Source organism: Mauremys reevesii, linkage group 7 (assembly GCF_016161935.1).
Source record: "Mauremys reevesii isolate NIE-2019 linkage group 7, ASM1616193v1, whole genome shotgun sequence".
NCBI classification, from domain to species: domain Eukaryota; kingdom Metazoa; phylum Chordata; order Testudines; family Geoemydidae; genus Mauremys; species Mauremys reevesii.
In genome coordinates, this window is record NC_052629.1 from 95,580,338 (window position 1) to 95,595,343 (window position 15,006).

Sequence of the window (15,006 nt, forward strand, 5' to 3'; positions counted from 1 at the left end):
TCGAACTCACCGCGTCGACCCGGCTGGTAAGTGTAGACTAGCCCTAAGTAGCATGAATGGGCACAGGATTGTTGTGGTTCCTGGGGAACCTGTTTAGCTCATTGCTGGAAAAGAAAAGCTAAAATTAGACCAGAGGTGAAGCAGATTCATTGCCGTAAATGTCATCAAGGAAGGAGAGCGTGGCACTCTGTACCTCAAAGCCACACCCTGGAATCCCCATACCCCTGTCATATAATTGATATGTTTTGCACAAAGTATGCCTTGTGAGGTATCACATTAAAGGCCTTGATCTGTTGAACATTAATATCCTGTTGGATTGTATGTGTTTTTATGGTATGTGAAGTTATGAAGTTTTGCTATGTATGTGTTGTGTTGTGAGGTTGAGAACATCACAACCAGCCTTTCAGGTACAACACTGGAGTAGCCAGATGCGCTGATGGCCAATTAAAGAGAATCCACTATCCCAGGAGTGGTATACAGGAGCTGAGACTTCTCAGAGAGATCACTTAGAGGACAGAGAATGCTTGACCAGTGGGGGCAGACACCCATGTCACAACCACAGATCTTTCCAGCAAGCTGGAAGAAACTATAAGAGGGGAAGTGACATCATGGGTTGGCCTCACCCCCCCCCTCCCCCAAACTCATCATCTGGAAGAAAGATTTGGAGGACAAAGACTTTGACCTGGGGAGGGTGGTCAAAGGGAGGGATAGTTCCAGCCTGTGCATTGAAGAGCTGAGACCTGTTTGTACCATCTATCAGGGTGAGACACGGCTCCATTCCACCATCTTCCCCCAAGTCCCCGTCCTTGCCCCTTCTCCGCCTACTCCTCTGAACGTGCCACATCCCCGCTCCTTCCCCTCCATCCCGGAAAGTCCTAAGTGCCGCCAAACAGCTGTTAGGTGGCGGGGGGATGGGAAGCGTTGGGAGGGAGGGGGAGGAGTGGGGATGCAGCGCATTTGGTGGGGGGGAAGGTGGTGGGGGGAGCTTGGCTGGCAGTGGGTGCAGAGCACCCGCTAATTTTTTCCCATGGGTGCTCCAGCCCCAGAGCACTCATGGAGTCGGCTCCTATGTCCCTATTGATGGTACGTGGCTGGGAGAAGCATTCATGTAACTCTGTTGTGTGTGTCCCTGTCTGTGGATAGCTGTATAGGTGCAGGACCTGCTAGAGATTTGTAACTTGATACAGCATCACAGTGCGTGAGGATACCCCAGGTTGGAGGGACAGAGTCCCACAGGCCAGGCTGCACCCCAGGAACCCGATCACAGAGAGGAAATGCTCAGGGTGCTGTAAGGGGAATGTAGAGGGGTGGCTGGGGCTCACCCCTCTCCGGGGTGGCGGTGGACCACACTGCCTCGCTACTTCCTTCCCGTTGCTGACGGGGAATTAGCCTGGCCACGGGAGTCTCTCACCGCGGCAGCAATAGAGGCAAACACAGACAGTTATTCGTACCCGGCCTGTGGTCAGCAGGCAATAGCGAGGTAAAGGCCAGGCCCTTAGGCAGGGAATGAGCAACAGTATTTAACTAGCAGGCCCAGGCCCTGGGTGAGGGTGGGGCAACAGAGAGTCAATGGCTCAGGCCCTCAGGCAGGGGCTGAGCAAAGCACGTAAACAACCAGCCCAGCCTCTCAGCTCAGAGCAGCCTGGAGGAGGGGGAGACTCCCACCCACAAGTTGGGTAGCAGGGGGGATGCAGGCCCACCCAATCCTCTGTGTCCCAGCCAGGGCCCTAGCAGCGGCAGAAGGCCTGCTCCTGTGTCAATAGGGATCCTGGCTGCAACACACTGACACGGGCTCTGGCAGTGCTGCAGCCAGACTCTGGTCAGCTGCCCCCAGGCTACTTCCTAACTCTCCCTCTAGAGCAGGGGTCTGCAACCCGTGGCTCCGGAGCCGCATGCGGCTTTTCAGCCTCCTTGTTGTGGCTCCCTTCGGCCTTGACAAAAGAAAAAAAAAAGAATAACGGTTATTTATTAATTTAATTTTTATTTATATATTATTTTATTTTTGTTTATTTTGTTGCACAGTTATCTTGGAGTTCGAGGTGATACTTTAACATCGAATTTTTAAAAAGTTTTTATAATTTGTCAATTAAAATATGCATCACATCCACGTCTATAGCCCTCGCCTTTACCTGCAGGCGGCTTCTTGAGTGTGCGACCCCCGTGGTAAGCTAACCATGAATACATCCCAAAAAAGAAAAATCTCAGAAGAAAATAGAGAGTTTAATTCTGCATGGACAGATTCCTTTGCCTTCACTGCCAACGACACTGGCTTACCTGTGTGCTTGATATGTGGCGAGAAATTAGCAAACAACAAAAAATGTAACGTTGAAAGACATTTTCAAAACAAGCACTCAGCATTTTCTGAAAAGTACCCAACTGAAGATGGGCGAAAGAGAGCGATTTCGGAACTACTACGGAAAGTTGAGCAGAGCAAACATACTTTCAAGAAGTGGATCAACTCTCCAAACTCAACTACAGCTGCTAGTTTTGTGGCAGCTCATGAGATCGTAAGGAGGGGGAAGCCGTTCACAGACGGAGAATACATGAAAGAATCGTTCATAAAAATATCAGAGCATCTATTCTCCAAATTAAAAAACAAACAGGAAATTATTCAGAAAATTAAAGAAATGCCTCTCTCTGCAAAGACCGTCAAGGACAGGACCATTAAAATGACAACAAATATCATCAGTAAGCAAATTGATTACATCAATTCAGCTCAAGCATATTCAATTGCCTGTGATGATTCAAGTGATGTAAACGATATTGAGCAGACAGCACTGTTATGCAGATATGTGACCTCTGATGGGAAGAACTGATTGAACTCATACTGCTAAAGGGCCAAACGCGGGGACAGGACATTTGCGAGGCTGTTTTGAGTTGTCTAAAAGCCAAAGGAATAAACACCACTCACCTGGTGTCAGTGTCTACTGATGGTGCACCCAGTATGAGAGGAGCACAGAAGGGCTTTGTGAATTTACTTCAAAAGTCGCTGGATCGAGAGCTGATGACGTTTCACTGCATCTTGCACCAAGAAGCACTGTGCGCTCAAACATTCCCCCCGAATGTGTGGAAGTGATGAACCTCGTTATTAAGATAGTGAACAAAATAATTGCAAACGGGTTAAACCACCGACAGTTTTGTTCATGGTTAGATGAAGTCGAGAGCGCATATTTGGATCTCCTGCTGCGCAACAGAGTTCGGTGGCTGTCAAGGGGAGATGTGCTGAAACACTTCGCTGCTTGTCTGGAACATGTGAAAACCTTCTTGGAAAGCAAAGGCCTCAGCTATCCCGAACTGGGAGACCTCGATTGGCTGGAAAAGTTTTATTTCATGGTGGATATGACAAGTCACTTAAACACGCTGAATAAAAATCTCCAGGGAAAGGGAAGCATGGCCCTGCAGTTGCTGGAGGATGTTCTGGCGTTTGAGCGCAAGATGACAGTGTTTGCCAGAGATGTACAGAGAGGTACGCTCTCTCACTTCCCCTCCCTGAGAGAGTTCAAAGAAGAGAACAATCACATAAATTGTGATTATTTACACCGTGCAATTATGGCAATGCAAGCTGCATTTGGAGAAAGATTCAGCGAGTTCAGAAAGGAAAAAAACACTCTGTCCTTCCCTGTCACACTGCTGGACATCGACCCATCCCTGCTGAACATATCCGCATTCACAGGGATAAGTCAGCCCGATCTTGAAATTGAACTGGCCGACATAGCGGATAAAGACTTATGGGTGTCCAAGTTCAAAAGCCTGACAGCGGATCTCGAAGAAGTCGCCCGTCAGAAGGCCACTCTCGCTAAAGAGCACAAATGGAATGATATTGAAAACCTCCCCAAACTCAACAAACTTGTTTTTGAAACATGGAGTGCCATTCCCGACACGTATATGAACATGAAAAAGTATGCATTTGGAGTCCTGTCCATCTTTGGCTCAACATACTTATGCGAGCAAGTTTTCTCGAGCATGAACTTCATAAAGTCCAAATATCGCTCCCGCCTCACAAATGAGAGCCTACAGTCCTGTGTGAAGATCAAAGTCACATCTTACAGCCCCGACATAGGGAAGATCAGCATCGAGCTTCAGAAACAGAAGTCACATTAAACAGGTGAGAACACTAGCATTTAATAGGCTATTATTATTCAGAAAAAAACATTTATTTCAGACCCGGAGCTGATGTAGTTTTTTATTGTATGTTCAGGTACTTCGGTTGATTGCTGGCCGAGAAAGAAACCCGAAGAGGATGAGAGCACACTGAAATGGACTTGTCAAAAAACGTTCCTAATTTTATGTTTACTTTTTTAAAACTGCTAAGCTGCAACTATATGTTTTTTTATATTAAAGTGGGCTACGTTTTATTTTAATTTTACACAAATAACGGGAAGGACTCAAAAAGGCCTGCATAGTTCAGTGTTTAATTTATTTCAAAGTAGGCCTACACATGCACACTGCACTTCTGTTTGTTGTATTCTGTTGTTGTAACAGGTAAAATTAAAAAAAGATTAAAACTTTTAAAAGTCTATAAGCAGTGTTATGTTTTGCAGCTCCAGACTATTTTTCTTTAGTGGAAGAGGGGGCAAAATGGCTCTTTTGATAGTAAAGGTTGCTGACCCCTGCTCTAGAGGATCTGGGTCCAGACGGTATCCTCCAGGGGGGGGTCAAGCACCATGGGGTCCTCTGGGTAACTGGCGAGGATCAGGTCGGGGAATTCCTCCAGGGGGTTAAGCACCATGGGGGTCCTCTGGGTAACTGGCGACGGGCAGGCTGGGCAGTGCCTCCAGGTTCTGGTCAGTATCGGGCGTCAGCAGGTCAGGCCAGTCCTCGGGTCCGCCGTAGGTCACCAGGGTCACCCAAAGAGGAGCTAAGCCGGAGGCATGGCCTCTCTGGGGAGCTCTGGGGATGGGCTTTTATACTTCCTGTCCTGCACCTTGACCTCTAGGGGGCGGGCGCAGGACTCACTGGCTCTGCACACTTTGGTGTCCGAAGAGGCTTGTCCCTCTCTGGGGCGGCGAGGGACCACACCACCTCACTACAGGGAAATAGCCAGAAATAATATAAATGAATTTTAAAACAGAAATGTTACAGTATTGCCACAACCCCACATGTTCAACCTCAGGAATGCAGCTGCAAGAGATATGAGATTGGCTCAAAAATCAGGATTTCTTTTTTAAATAATACATTTTCAGATGAGTAAAGTGAGTTCTTACACCCAGCTCAGTGGCATTGCTTTGTGCTGCAGCTAATTATACAAGGATCTCTCCGTGCTGAGATCCAGCCCCCTCTGGGATGTAACATGACTGCTGTTTATGCCGGGATTGTTTGTTCGATGCTGAGATGCAGCTGTCTCTGGTAGGGGGCAGGTGCTGTTTATCCACCCAAAGCTGAGATGAAGCCATCTCTGAGGTGAGGCATGGGGGTTATTTATACAAAGATCCCTCATCCAGCACTAAGATGCAGCTGCTTCTGGAGTGGAACACTACAAGTGTTTAACAGCAATACTACCCGCCAGCTAAGGAAGCTGAGTGAGTTCTGCATCCATTTGAAACTACAGAGAGAAATGTAAGAAGACAGAATGAAATGATCCCAGTGGGAATTTGACCAGGCACAAGGGTTAAAACCCTAGAGCTTCTTTCAAAAAAGTGCCTTGGGATCTTTCATGATTATGATCTTGGTTTTACACCTCATCAGAAAGGGATCACCTCACTCAGAACATCTCCTGTTGAATCAGTGCAATTTCCCAGGAGCTCATCTGTGAAAGCACTGAGCCAGCCCAACTCGGCTTAGTTTGGGAGAGAAGATGGGAAATCACAGCACAACGCAACAAGCTATGAGCCACATTTCTGTATGTTTTCAGCCCAGACAGCAAGCTGCAGGGGTCTCAAGATGAGTTTATTGGGATACAACTGGGCATCATCTACGGGGCAGCTTTGTTCACGAAATCTCATTTAGCTTTCATCTTGCACTGAAAACAATCTGATGATAAAGGATGAGAGCCGGGTTAATCGCCCCAAGCCAGTGCGGGTACGAACCCCACTCCCTCCATCTGCTGCTACTCCTTCCGATGCTTGCGTCTCTGAGCCATGGATCTGATCACAGCTGCCGCCACGCCCATCACCCCCACAGTGCCCATGGCTATAGCTTCCGTGACCTGCAGAGCAGAACAAAGTGCCCGTCAGACATGGGGTTTCCCATGTGTGGTCATTTACAGGCTTGGGGCAAGCGAGGTGGAAACAGGAGGACCAGATGACAAGAACAAAATACCGGGACACATAGGAGAAAAAAAAAGCCGGAGTGCCACTGCCGAAGCAAAAACAAAAAGGGCCTGGACAAAATATCGGGACAAATGGGGACAAACAACTAAATATCGAGATAGTCCCGATTTTATCAGGACGTCTGGTCACCTTAGGCGGAAAGGAAGGAAGGAGCTGAGACGTCCAGCCAGCCCATGAGACATCAAGCAGCACTTGCTGCAAAAGCCCAATCTATGGAAGCCACAGAATAGGTCAAGATCTTCGGTCCTAGGGACATGAATCCTGCTCTCCCCCGCCCACCCCTACAGCCCCTCGCTACTAATGCAGAGCTGCAATACGGAAAGGAAAGGCGGCAGCAGCAGCCAGCTGGGGCTGTGAAGAGGCACCAAGGCAGGGGACAAGAGGTAGCTGCTGAGATGCTCCGGCGTGGAATCGATTTGGCGTGAGGCCCTGTCCCTCCCCCTCACACCCACCTGGTCACTCATGGCCACGCCGTAGCGCAGCTCCATGACGAAGTGCTCACAGTTGTGGCTGGTCAGGTTGTAGGGCATCTCGCGCCCCACCAGCTCCTCGGCCCACCGGACGATCTTGGAGACCGGCAGCGGGGGGTGCGTCTCGTCGTGCTTGTTGTTCACCCGGTAGCGGTCCTTGCGCACCACGTCCTCCAGCCAGTCCTTCTTCACAAAGGCTCTGTCGGACAGGGCCGCCAGGACGCTGGCAACGCCGTCCATGGGGTGCTCACCTTGGGTGGGGCAGAGCAAGATCCATTGAGTCGGCGTTGAGCCAGGTATGATGCAGAGAGATTCCACGGTGCCCGGGGAAAATTGCATCTCCCCAAAGCTCTCCTTGCATCCCTAGAGGCTGGGGACAGTGGCTGATACATGGGCATCCCCCACCCACCCACCAGCAGCAGAGGCAGCAGGAAGCTTTGCATACAGCCAATGTCTGCTCTGCACCTCCACCCTGTGCTGCCTGCAGTCCCCTTCCCCTGCAGGAGGTGACAGCCGGCCCAGGGGTAGTGCAGCCTCCAGAGGCTAGAGCACTGAGTCCCCCAATGGCAGCAGGCCCTAACGCACTCTTCAGGGCCAAAGCAGTTCCAGCTCCCCCCAGTGCCAGCAGGCAGTACTACACTCTGCTGTATGGCAGTCACTACTGCTGAACGTCCATGTAGCTGGCCTCCAAGGCACACAAGGGCTGCAGCGCCCATGGCATGGGATCCCCAAATCCTGCACAGAGCACTGGCTCCTCTGCAGGTAGAAAACCCTAAGAGAGGTTCCCATGCAGTGGCACGCCCATGGCAGGGACCCACCTTCAGCCTCCAGCAGAGCACACCTCCCCCTTTAGGGAAGGGGGGCACTTACAAGGAGGAGCCAGGTGGACGACTTTGCCATCACCGACGTAGATGGCCCAGTGCTGGTAGCATGAGCGGAAGATCTCAATCAGGTCACCGGGTTTGAGTTCCACCTGGGAGAGGAGATATGGGGATCCGTTGCCATTAGGGAGTCCTGATGAATTGTGGCCACATAGGAAAGGGCTCTCCAAATAGGGTGACCAGACGTCCCGATTTTATCGGGACTGTCCCGATATTTGCTTGTTTGTCCCGCGTCCTGACCGATGTTCGGTCGGGACACGGGACAAACAAGCAATTTTGCCCTCCGCTCCGGTGCATAGACAGAGCCCGGAGGGGCTTTCACCCCCCACTTCCCCCGACCATCCCCCTTCTTCCCCCATTGGACCCCTCCCCAAATCCCTGCCCCTGGACCCGCCTCTTTCCCAAGCACGCAGCATTCCTCCTCCCTCCCAGGTTTGCACACGGGCCATGGCCGGGGCTGGGAGTGCAGCACGGAGGCTGCTCCAGCCCTGCAGCCTGCAGGGCAGCGCGGAGCAGGCAGGGGGCAGAGACACTTGTGGGGCAGACACGCTCCTGCCAGGAGGGGCCGGGCCCGGCTGCCTGGTTCACCCCCTGCCCGGGGGGGGTCCCCGAGTTCCCTGCAGCCGGAGCGGGGCTGCCCGGGGCGAGTGTCCCAGGCGGGGCAGAGTGGAGCAGCCTCTGCTGTGGGGCTGGTGCAATGAAGCCCGGGAGCGGCTGGGCTGGGAGCTGCAAGAGGGGCCCGGAGTGTGGCTCGGCTGCACAGCTCGGGGCCCAGGAGCGAGGGGATGGGGGAGCTGGGAGTGTATTGGGGGTCAGAGCTGAGAGTTGGGTGGAGACGGGGCGCTCTGGCTTTTTTTGCTCCACACACCCGCCCCGTCCCGATATTTCATGTTTGTCATCTGGTCACCCTATCTCCAAAGGGGAAAGGCGCATCATCAAGAACACATGAACAAGGAGGGCCAGAATCTGCTATCAATCTGGAGTAACACCATGGGTTTCCAGTGGGATAAGACGCTGACTTTTCCCCCATTGCTATCAATCTGCAGTTACTCCAGTTTTAGACCAGTTTAAACGAAAGCAAGATCTAGCCCCAACCTCATTGACTTCAGTGGGATTACGCTACATGAACTAGAGTGCAGGAGAACTCTACTAGAGTTCTTTGAAGGGGTCAACAAACATGTGGACAAGGGGGATCCAGTGGACATAGTGTACTTAGATTTCCAGAAAGTCTTTGACAAGGTCCCTCACCAAAGGCTCTTATGTAAATTAAGTTGTCATGAGATAAAAGGGAAGATCCTTTCGTCGATTGAGAACTGGTTAAAAGACAGAGAACAAAGGGTAGGAATAAATGATAAATTTTCAGAATGGAGAGGATAACTAGTGGTGTTCCCCAAGGGTGAGTCCTAGGACCAATCCTATTCTACTTATTCATAAATCATCTGGAAAAAGGTGTAAACAGTGAGGTGGCAAAGTTTGCAGACGATACTAAACTGCTCACGATAGTTAAGACCAAAGCAGACTGTGAAGAACTTCAAAAAGATCTCACAAAACTAAGTGATTGGGTAACAAAATGGCAAATTAAATTTAATGTGGATAAATATAAAGTAATGCACATTGGAAAAAATAACCCCAATTATTCATACACTATGGTGGGAGCTAATTTATCTACAACTAATCAGGACAGAGATCTTGGAGTCATCGTGGATAGTTCTCTGAAGACATCCACGCAGTGTGCAGCAGCAGTCAAAAAGCAAACAGGATGTTAGGAATCATTAAAAAAGGGATAGAGAATAAGACTGAGAATATCTTATTGCCCTTATATAAACCCATGGTATGCCCACATCTTTAATACTGCATACAGATGTAGTCTCATCTCAAAAGAGATGTACTGCCATTAGAAAAGGTTCTGAGAAGGGCAACTAAAATGATTAGGGGTTTGGAACAGGTCCCATATGAGGAGATATTAAAGAGCCTAGGACTTTTCAGCTTGGAAAAGAGGAGACTAAGGGGGGATATGATAGAGGTATATAAAATCATGAGTGGTGTGGAGAAAGTTAATAAGGAAAAGTTATTTACTTGATTCCATAATATAAGAACTAGGGGCCACCAAATGAAATTAATGGGCAGCAGGTTTAAAACAAATAAAAGGAAGTTCTTCACACAGCGCAGAGTCAACCCGTGGAACTCCTTGCCTGAGGAGGTTGTGAAGGCTAGGATTATAACAGGGATTAAAAGAGAACTAGATAAATTCATGGAGGTTAAGTCCATTAATGGCTATTAGCAAGGATGGGTAAGGAATGGTGTCCCTAGCCTCTGTTTGTCAGAGGGTGGAGATGGATGGCAGGAGAGAGATCACTTGATCATTGCCTGTTAGGTTCACTCCCTCTGGGGCACCTGGCATTGGCTACTGTCAGCAGACAGGATACTGGGCTGGATGGACCTTTGGTCTGACCCAGTATGGCTATTCTTATGTTCTTATGAGATCAGAAGGTGGCCCTATTCCAGTAAAATTCACTGGAATTACTCTGGATTTACACCAGACATAAGTAGATCAGAATCCAGGACTGACTCCATTGCAGTGAGTGATGACTCCAAATGGACCCCAGTGGGAGCTGAGATCAGAATCCAGCCTTGACCCTCATTGCAGTCAGTGGGTGACTCTGGATCTACCCCAGGGGCACTGAGAGCAGTATCTGGCCCTAACCCCATTGACTTAAGCAGAGTCACTCCACGGTTCTCTGATAGCAGTATCTGGCCCACGTCCCTAATTCCCCACAGCTTCCATTCTCATCCCTGCAGATCTTGTTGCTGGCTTTAACTGGGGGTTCCTTGATAGGACCAGATAATATTTTGATGGGGGGGGGTCATGAAGAGCACCATCCCTGCAGACATTGCTAGGTGACCTATTAATGCAGCATCCCATGCTCTTTAATGGGGTGCTGGCAGGTTGGATTTGACCCCATGAAACCTAAGCTCAAGGGAACCATAACCCTGTTTATTTATTTCATCCCAGTGGAGCTACGTGGGGGAAGGGTTGGCTCTCCCTGGGTGGCTTTGTGTGGCTCAAACATTGCAGAAGGCACTAGAGGGCACAGGACCCAGAAAGTGCCACTGACTTCAGGGCTCACCGTTATCCAGATCATGAGCAAAAGTCATGAATGTGGCTGGGCGTGTGGCCGCACTTACATGGATGGAGGGGATCTTCACCCTGATGCAGGAGGTGGAATTATTTCGCGTCTCATCATTCATCTTGGTCGCATTGCAGGCTTCCTATTGGCATAGCTAAAACAAAGGCATGTACCACATTGATAACAACCCCCAAGACAGCAGAATCAGGTGGGCCCAGTGGCTAGGATGCTGGACTGAGGCTCAGGACACCTGGAGCTATTCCTGGCTCTGCTGTGTGGCTTTGAGTGCTTCCTTGTGTCACTTCCCTGCCCCCAATAGACCACGCTGTCTCTCATAGAAACCCCAGGGCCAAAGCAATTTACCCAGCACTACAGCAGGAGATGGGATCAAAGCTCAGGACACCTAAATCCACTGGCCCAACCTCCTTCTCAGCTATACACCCCCTCCGTCCTTGGATTGTCCACCACTAAGTACCTGTAGGAGGTGCTCATGCCTTCCCTGTAGTGGGTTAATGTAACATTGTCTGTTGGGGAGGGGGATGTGGAGGACTTATCATGACATCACAGGGGGTTGTTTGCTCCATCTCTGGTTACCAGGTAACAGCTGCCCACCCTTGTGGGGGATTTCCCCCAGTGGTCTGGTGAGTGAACAGTTTATTCTGCACAGCATTTATAGAGGTGCCTTAGACCTGTAGCAGAGAGCTACCTAGCTCTTCTGTGACACTTGGCATTCATAGCTCTCAAAGCAGTTCTGCAGAATTACCCTAATTTTACAGGTGGGGAAACTGAGGCACAGAGAGAGCAAGTGGCTTGCCCAAGGTCACCCAACAGGTTACTGGCAATCCTGGCCACCTGAGTCCCAGGCCACTGCACTACCTACTAAGCCACACTGCCTCCCTGCTTCCTTAGTCTCTTCCTGCAGGGCAGTAATCTATACCAGAATGAGGCATCTTTATGCTGGTCTAACTGCATGCACACAGAGGTTGTACCAGTATTGTTAAAAATATCACCCCCTAACAGCCACGGTGATGCTGGTACAACATCTGTGAGGTGTGCAGGCCTTAAACTGGGATGTTCAAAGGAGTGTCAAGAAGTTACCACCCCAAATCCCACTGGAATTGTTGCCTCATTTGAAAAGTCTTGGAATACTTGCATTCTAATTTGGAAAGCCTTTGAATCCTTATGAGAATCATAGGTCCCCCCTTGCCTGTATCTCCAATGGCAAAACGTGGATAATAATCTGTAGTAAAGTTAACTTTGTATTAACTGGGTTACCCAGAGTCCTATGGGCTAGAGCCATGCTCCATTTCTCCCGTCCTCCTGTCTGAGTGGACAGTGAGTGGGCATTTCCCCCCCCCCATGCTGTTGTGAACTATGTAGTTTAAAAAAGCAGCCAGTTCCCAGCTTGCAGCTCTGTGAGCAGACTTATTTTTGTTGTGCTGAGAGGTCCCATTAAAAAATAATCCGTCCTCTGGCTGTCTTGTGTATTTAGATTGTAAGGTCCTCAGAGCACAGCCTCTCTGTGCGTCTGTGCAGTGCCTGGCCCAACACGGACCCTGATCTTCGCTGGTGTCTGGGCAGTGCCCAGCAGCACAACGGGGCCCCAACCTCAGGCGGGGATCTGTATAGAGGTTGGCATGATGGGGGTCCTGATCTCAGTTCCATGTGTCTGTGCTATGCATTGTGTCTGCTCATTCTGCTCCCCCAGCCTCTGTGGAAGGGGGCCCCTTACTAAAACTTAGTGGGCGGGGTGGGAGAGTTGGCTGGCCAGCTCCCAGAACCAAAAGAAAGGGGAAGGGTTGATGGGAAATCAGGACCCTGAGACTGACAGTCCCCAGAGGCAATGGGGAGAGGCCAATGCTCCAGGTCAGCCTGATTGACAAGGCAGGCAGCCCAATGAGGGAGTCAGGAGGCCAGAGGTCCTGTCCTCCGAGTGAGCTGGAGCTGCCTGGCCAGAGGGGCGAGCTAAGGAGAGAGCAGGGCGGAGCTGAGCCTAGGAGCAGAGCCACACAGGTGTAGTGGCAGCAGTGCTGGGGCTGGAGTCAGGTGTGGTGAGCAGCTGGGGAGAGCGAGGGGGACCCTGGGTAGCAGGCCAGTGCAGGGAGATGCCCCCAGCCAGGAGGTCTTGCAGGCCAGACTAGGAGGGGGGATTCACAGAAGAAGAAGGGTCCTGCCACCTAGCACCAGAGGGCGTGTGGCCATTGCCAGAACAAGTGTCTGAGCTGCTGCACCCCTGGAGCACGGCCAGCACCTGGGTGGAGGCCTGAGACAGGTGAGGGACAGGCTGCGAATGGCCCTTATGTTCCAGAGACGGCTGGTTGTGGTGTCCCCATGCCACAGGGCGGGGGAACGAGGTTTCCTTTCACCTTTCCCATCTTTCCCTTGCTATTTACATTGGTTGCTGTTTACTAAATTGTATTAGCTTTGAACTGTATGTAATGATCAGTGGGTCAGGGAAGAGTCCAGCGGAGAGAGCACCCCAGAGTGGGGACACCCTAGCCCCTGCCCTAAGTGACCACAACAAGGTTGGGGGTCGAGCCCCCAGGAATTCTGGACCCAGCCTTGTTGGGGTTCTGAGGAGTCTGCCACACAGGAGTGTGGAAGGGAAGCCCTCAAGGTCAGGCAGGCCTCTGGGGGAGCGAGGACTCACATCCTTTCACTAGCCCATTTCACCGGCAGAGTGTATAAGCCAGGAAAGTTGCCCACAATAGCGGGACCAATCCCCCACTTGCATCTCCATTGAGTGTCTGTGCCGTGCTGTGATCATTTCGGGAATCTGTCTGTACAGCTGAGGGATCTTGGGTGAGATTCTGAGCTCTCTGCACGTAGTTTTCCCAAGTGGCAAACTCCATGGGGAAGGTGCAGCCCCTTTGCCTTCCTTGGTGGCCTTTCACCTAGGGTGACCAGATTCCCGATTTTATAGGGATGGTCCCAATTTTGGTGGGTTTTTTTCTTATATAGGCTCCTATTATCCCCCACCCCTGTCCTGATTTTTCACACTTGCTGTCTGGTCACCCTACTTGCAGCTCCAGGATGGACCAAAATTCCAACGGGGGTGGGGGTGGGGAAGGCCTAACAATGGAGGGTCATTAAAACTGGACCCTCGGCTATTCAGAAAGGAAGCGCTCCCATCCTGGAGAACTGGTTGTCAGGGGAAGGTCACCTGGCAAGGGAGTCCCCTGTTGAGGCTTCCCAGGAAGTCACCTGACCAGAGACTGGGAAGATTATAAAGAGCAGGAGCTGCACTGTTTGCTCTGTGCCCATTGATTTTTCACAGGCTTAAGGGGAGGGGAGCTGCTGCAGAGCTGGCTGAGGCCGGGGGGACGATGCCTGCCTGAACACAGGTGGCCCCCGCACTCCTAAGGGATGGGACATGCGTGGCAGGGTTATTATTTTTGTGTGGATCTGTGTCTCTCTCGTGTGCATAAAAGGAAGGAGCAACAGTGTCACAGAACTGTGTGCAGAGTGTCTGTGTTATGTGCTACACCTACCATGTGCCCCGGAGGGAGTTCATGGGGAGCTGGAAGGCGCACACCTTCGGTGGGAGTCTGCGGGAGGTGTGATTAAGCAATTGGGGTGTCTTGGGGTCAGCACTGGAGGTGGGGGCCTAAGGCAGGAGGGCTCGGGGGCTCTGTTTCTGTGAAGGGGTGACAGACTGAGGGTTGGGGCCCAGGCAATGTGCCACAGAGGCCAAGGGAGGAATCACGGCTGCAGCCTGCTGAGACCCAGGGAAGCTTAAGATACCCAGGGATCCAGAGGCTGGGATTCCCCCCAGGGCAGCCTGGTGAGTGGCCAGGGAGGGGAACACTGCTGGATCTGTGACGGGGCACCAGCTGCAAACCTGCCTCATCAAGGAGCTTGGCTGGCTTGGGGGGGCAGGGAATAGAGGATGAGGCCTTTCCCCTCTAGGGTGCACCAGCTCCAGTCCAGTGTCAGGCTGGGAGACTGGCTGCCTGCCTCACCAGGGACCAAGGTCTGGAATGTATTTTCCTTCCGTATCTGATGACTCGGCCAATTGACATTTGCTGCTCAGATTCTAACAAGCCACATGGTTTCAGGAAAGAATCAGCTAAGGGAACTGAAAGTGAGATACTGACCTTACATGCGGGCTCCGGTTTCAGAATGGCTCAGGCTGTGGGTGGGTCAAATGCTAGTGGGTGCTGAGTCCAATCTGGCCCCAGGGTGGGGAACTGACTAGCTCAGAGGTATAGTGAATGGGATCTGGGCCCTTTCTTCTCTAGGGGGTGCCAGCTCCAAT

General features: G+C 51.1%; 1 protein-coding gene across 2 annotated transcripts; it reads right to left on the reverse strand.

Annotated features, from left to right (window-relative positions):
- Positions 1-5,840: 5,840 nt before the first annotated feature.
- On the reverse strand, positions 5,841-11,286 carry LOC120368605 (phospholipase A and acyltransferase 3-like). 2 transcript variants are annotated; one of them, XM_039480810.1, is made up of 5 exons: positions 11,224-11,286; positions 10,807-10,902; positions 7,610-7,712; positions 6,772-6,990; positions 5,841-6,145 (listed from the first exon to the last, which is right to left on the reverse strand). In XM_039480810.1, exons 2-5 carry the CDS (start codon positions 10,867-10,869, stop codon positions 5,943-5,945), a joined length of 588 nt encoding a protein of 195 aa, XP_039336744.1. In that variant the 5' UTR covers positions 10,870-10,902; positions 11,224-11,286; the 3' UTR covers positions 5,841-5,942. The 2 variants fall into 2 exon arrangements, with proteins under 2 accessions (XP_039336744.1, XP_039336745.1); XM_039480811.1 differs by having other exon boundaries at positions 5,902-6,145; positions 6,722-6,990.
- Between the last annotated feature and the right edge of the window lie 3,720 nt (positions 11,287-15,006).

Excerpts from the sequence above, each read along its gene's own strand:
- LOC120368605 (XM_039480810.1), bottom strand. The coding sequence starts at position 10,869 with ATGAATGATGAGACGCGAAATAATTCCACCTCCTGCATCAGGGTGAAG. Across the intron at positions 7,713-10,806 it reads TGAAGATCCCCTCCATCCAT|GTGGAACTCAAACCCGGTGA; the intron begins GTAAGTGCGGCC and ends CTCCTCTCCCAG. Across the intron at positions 6,146-6,771 it reads CAACCTGACCAGCCACAACT|GTCACGGAAGCTATAGCCAT; the intron begins GTGAGCACTTCG and ends TCTGCTCTGCAG.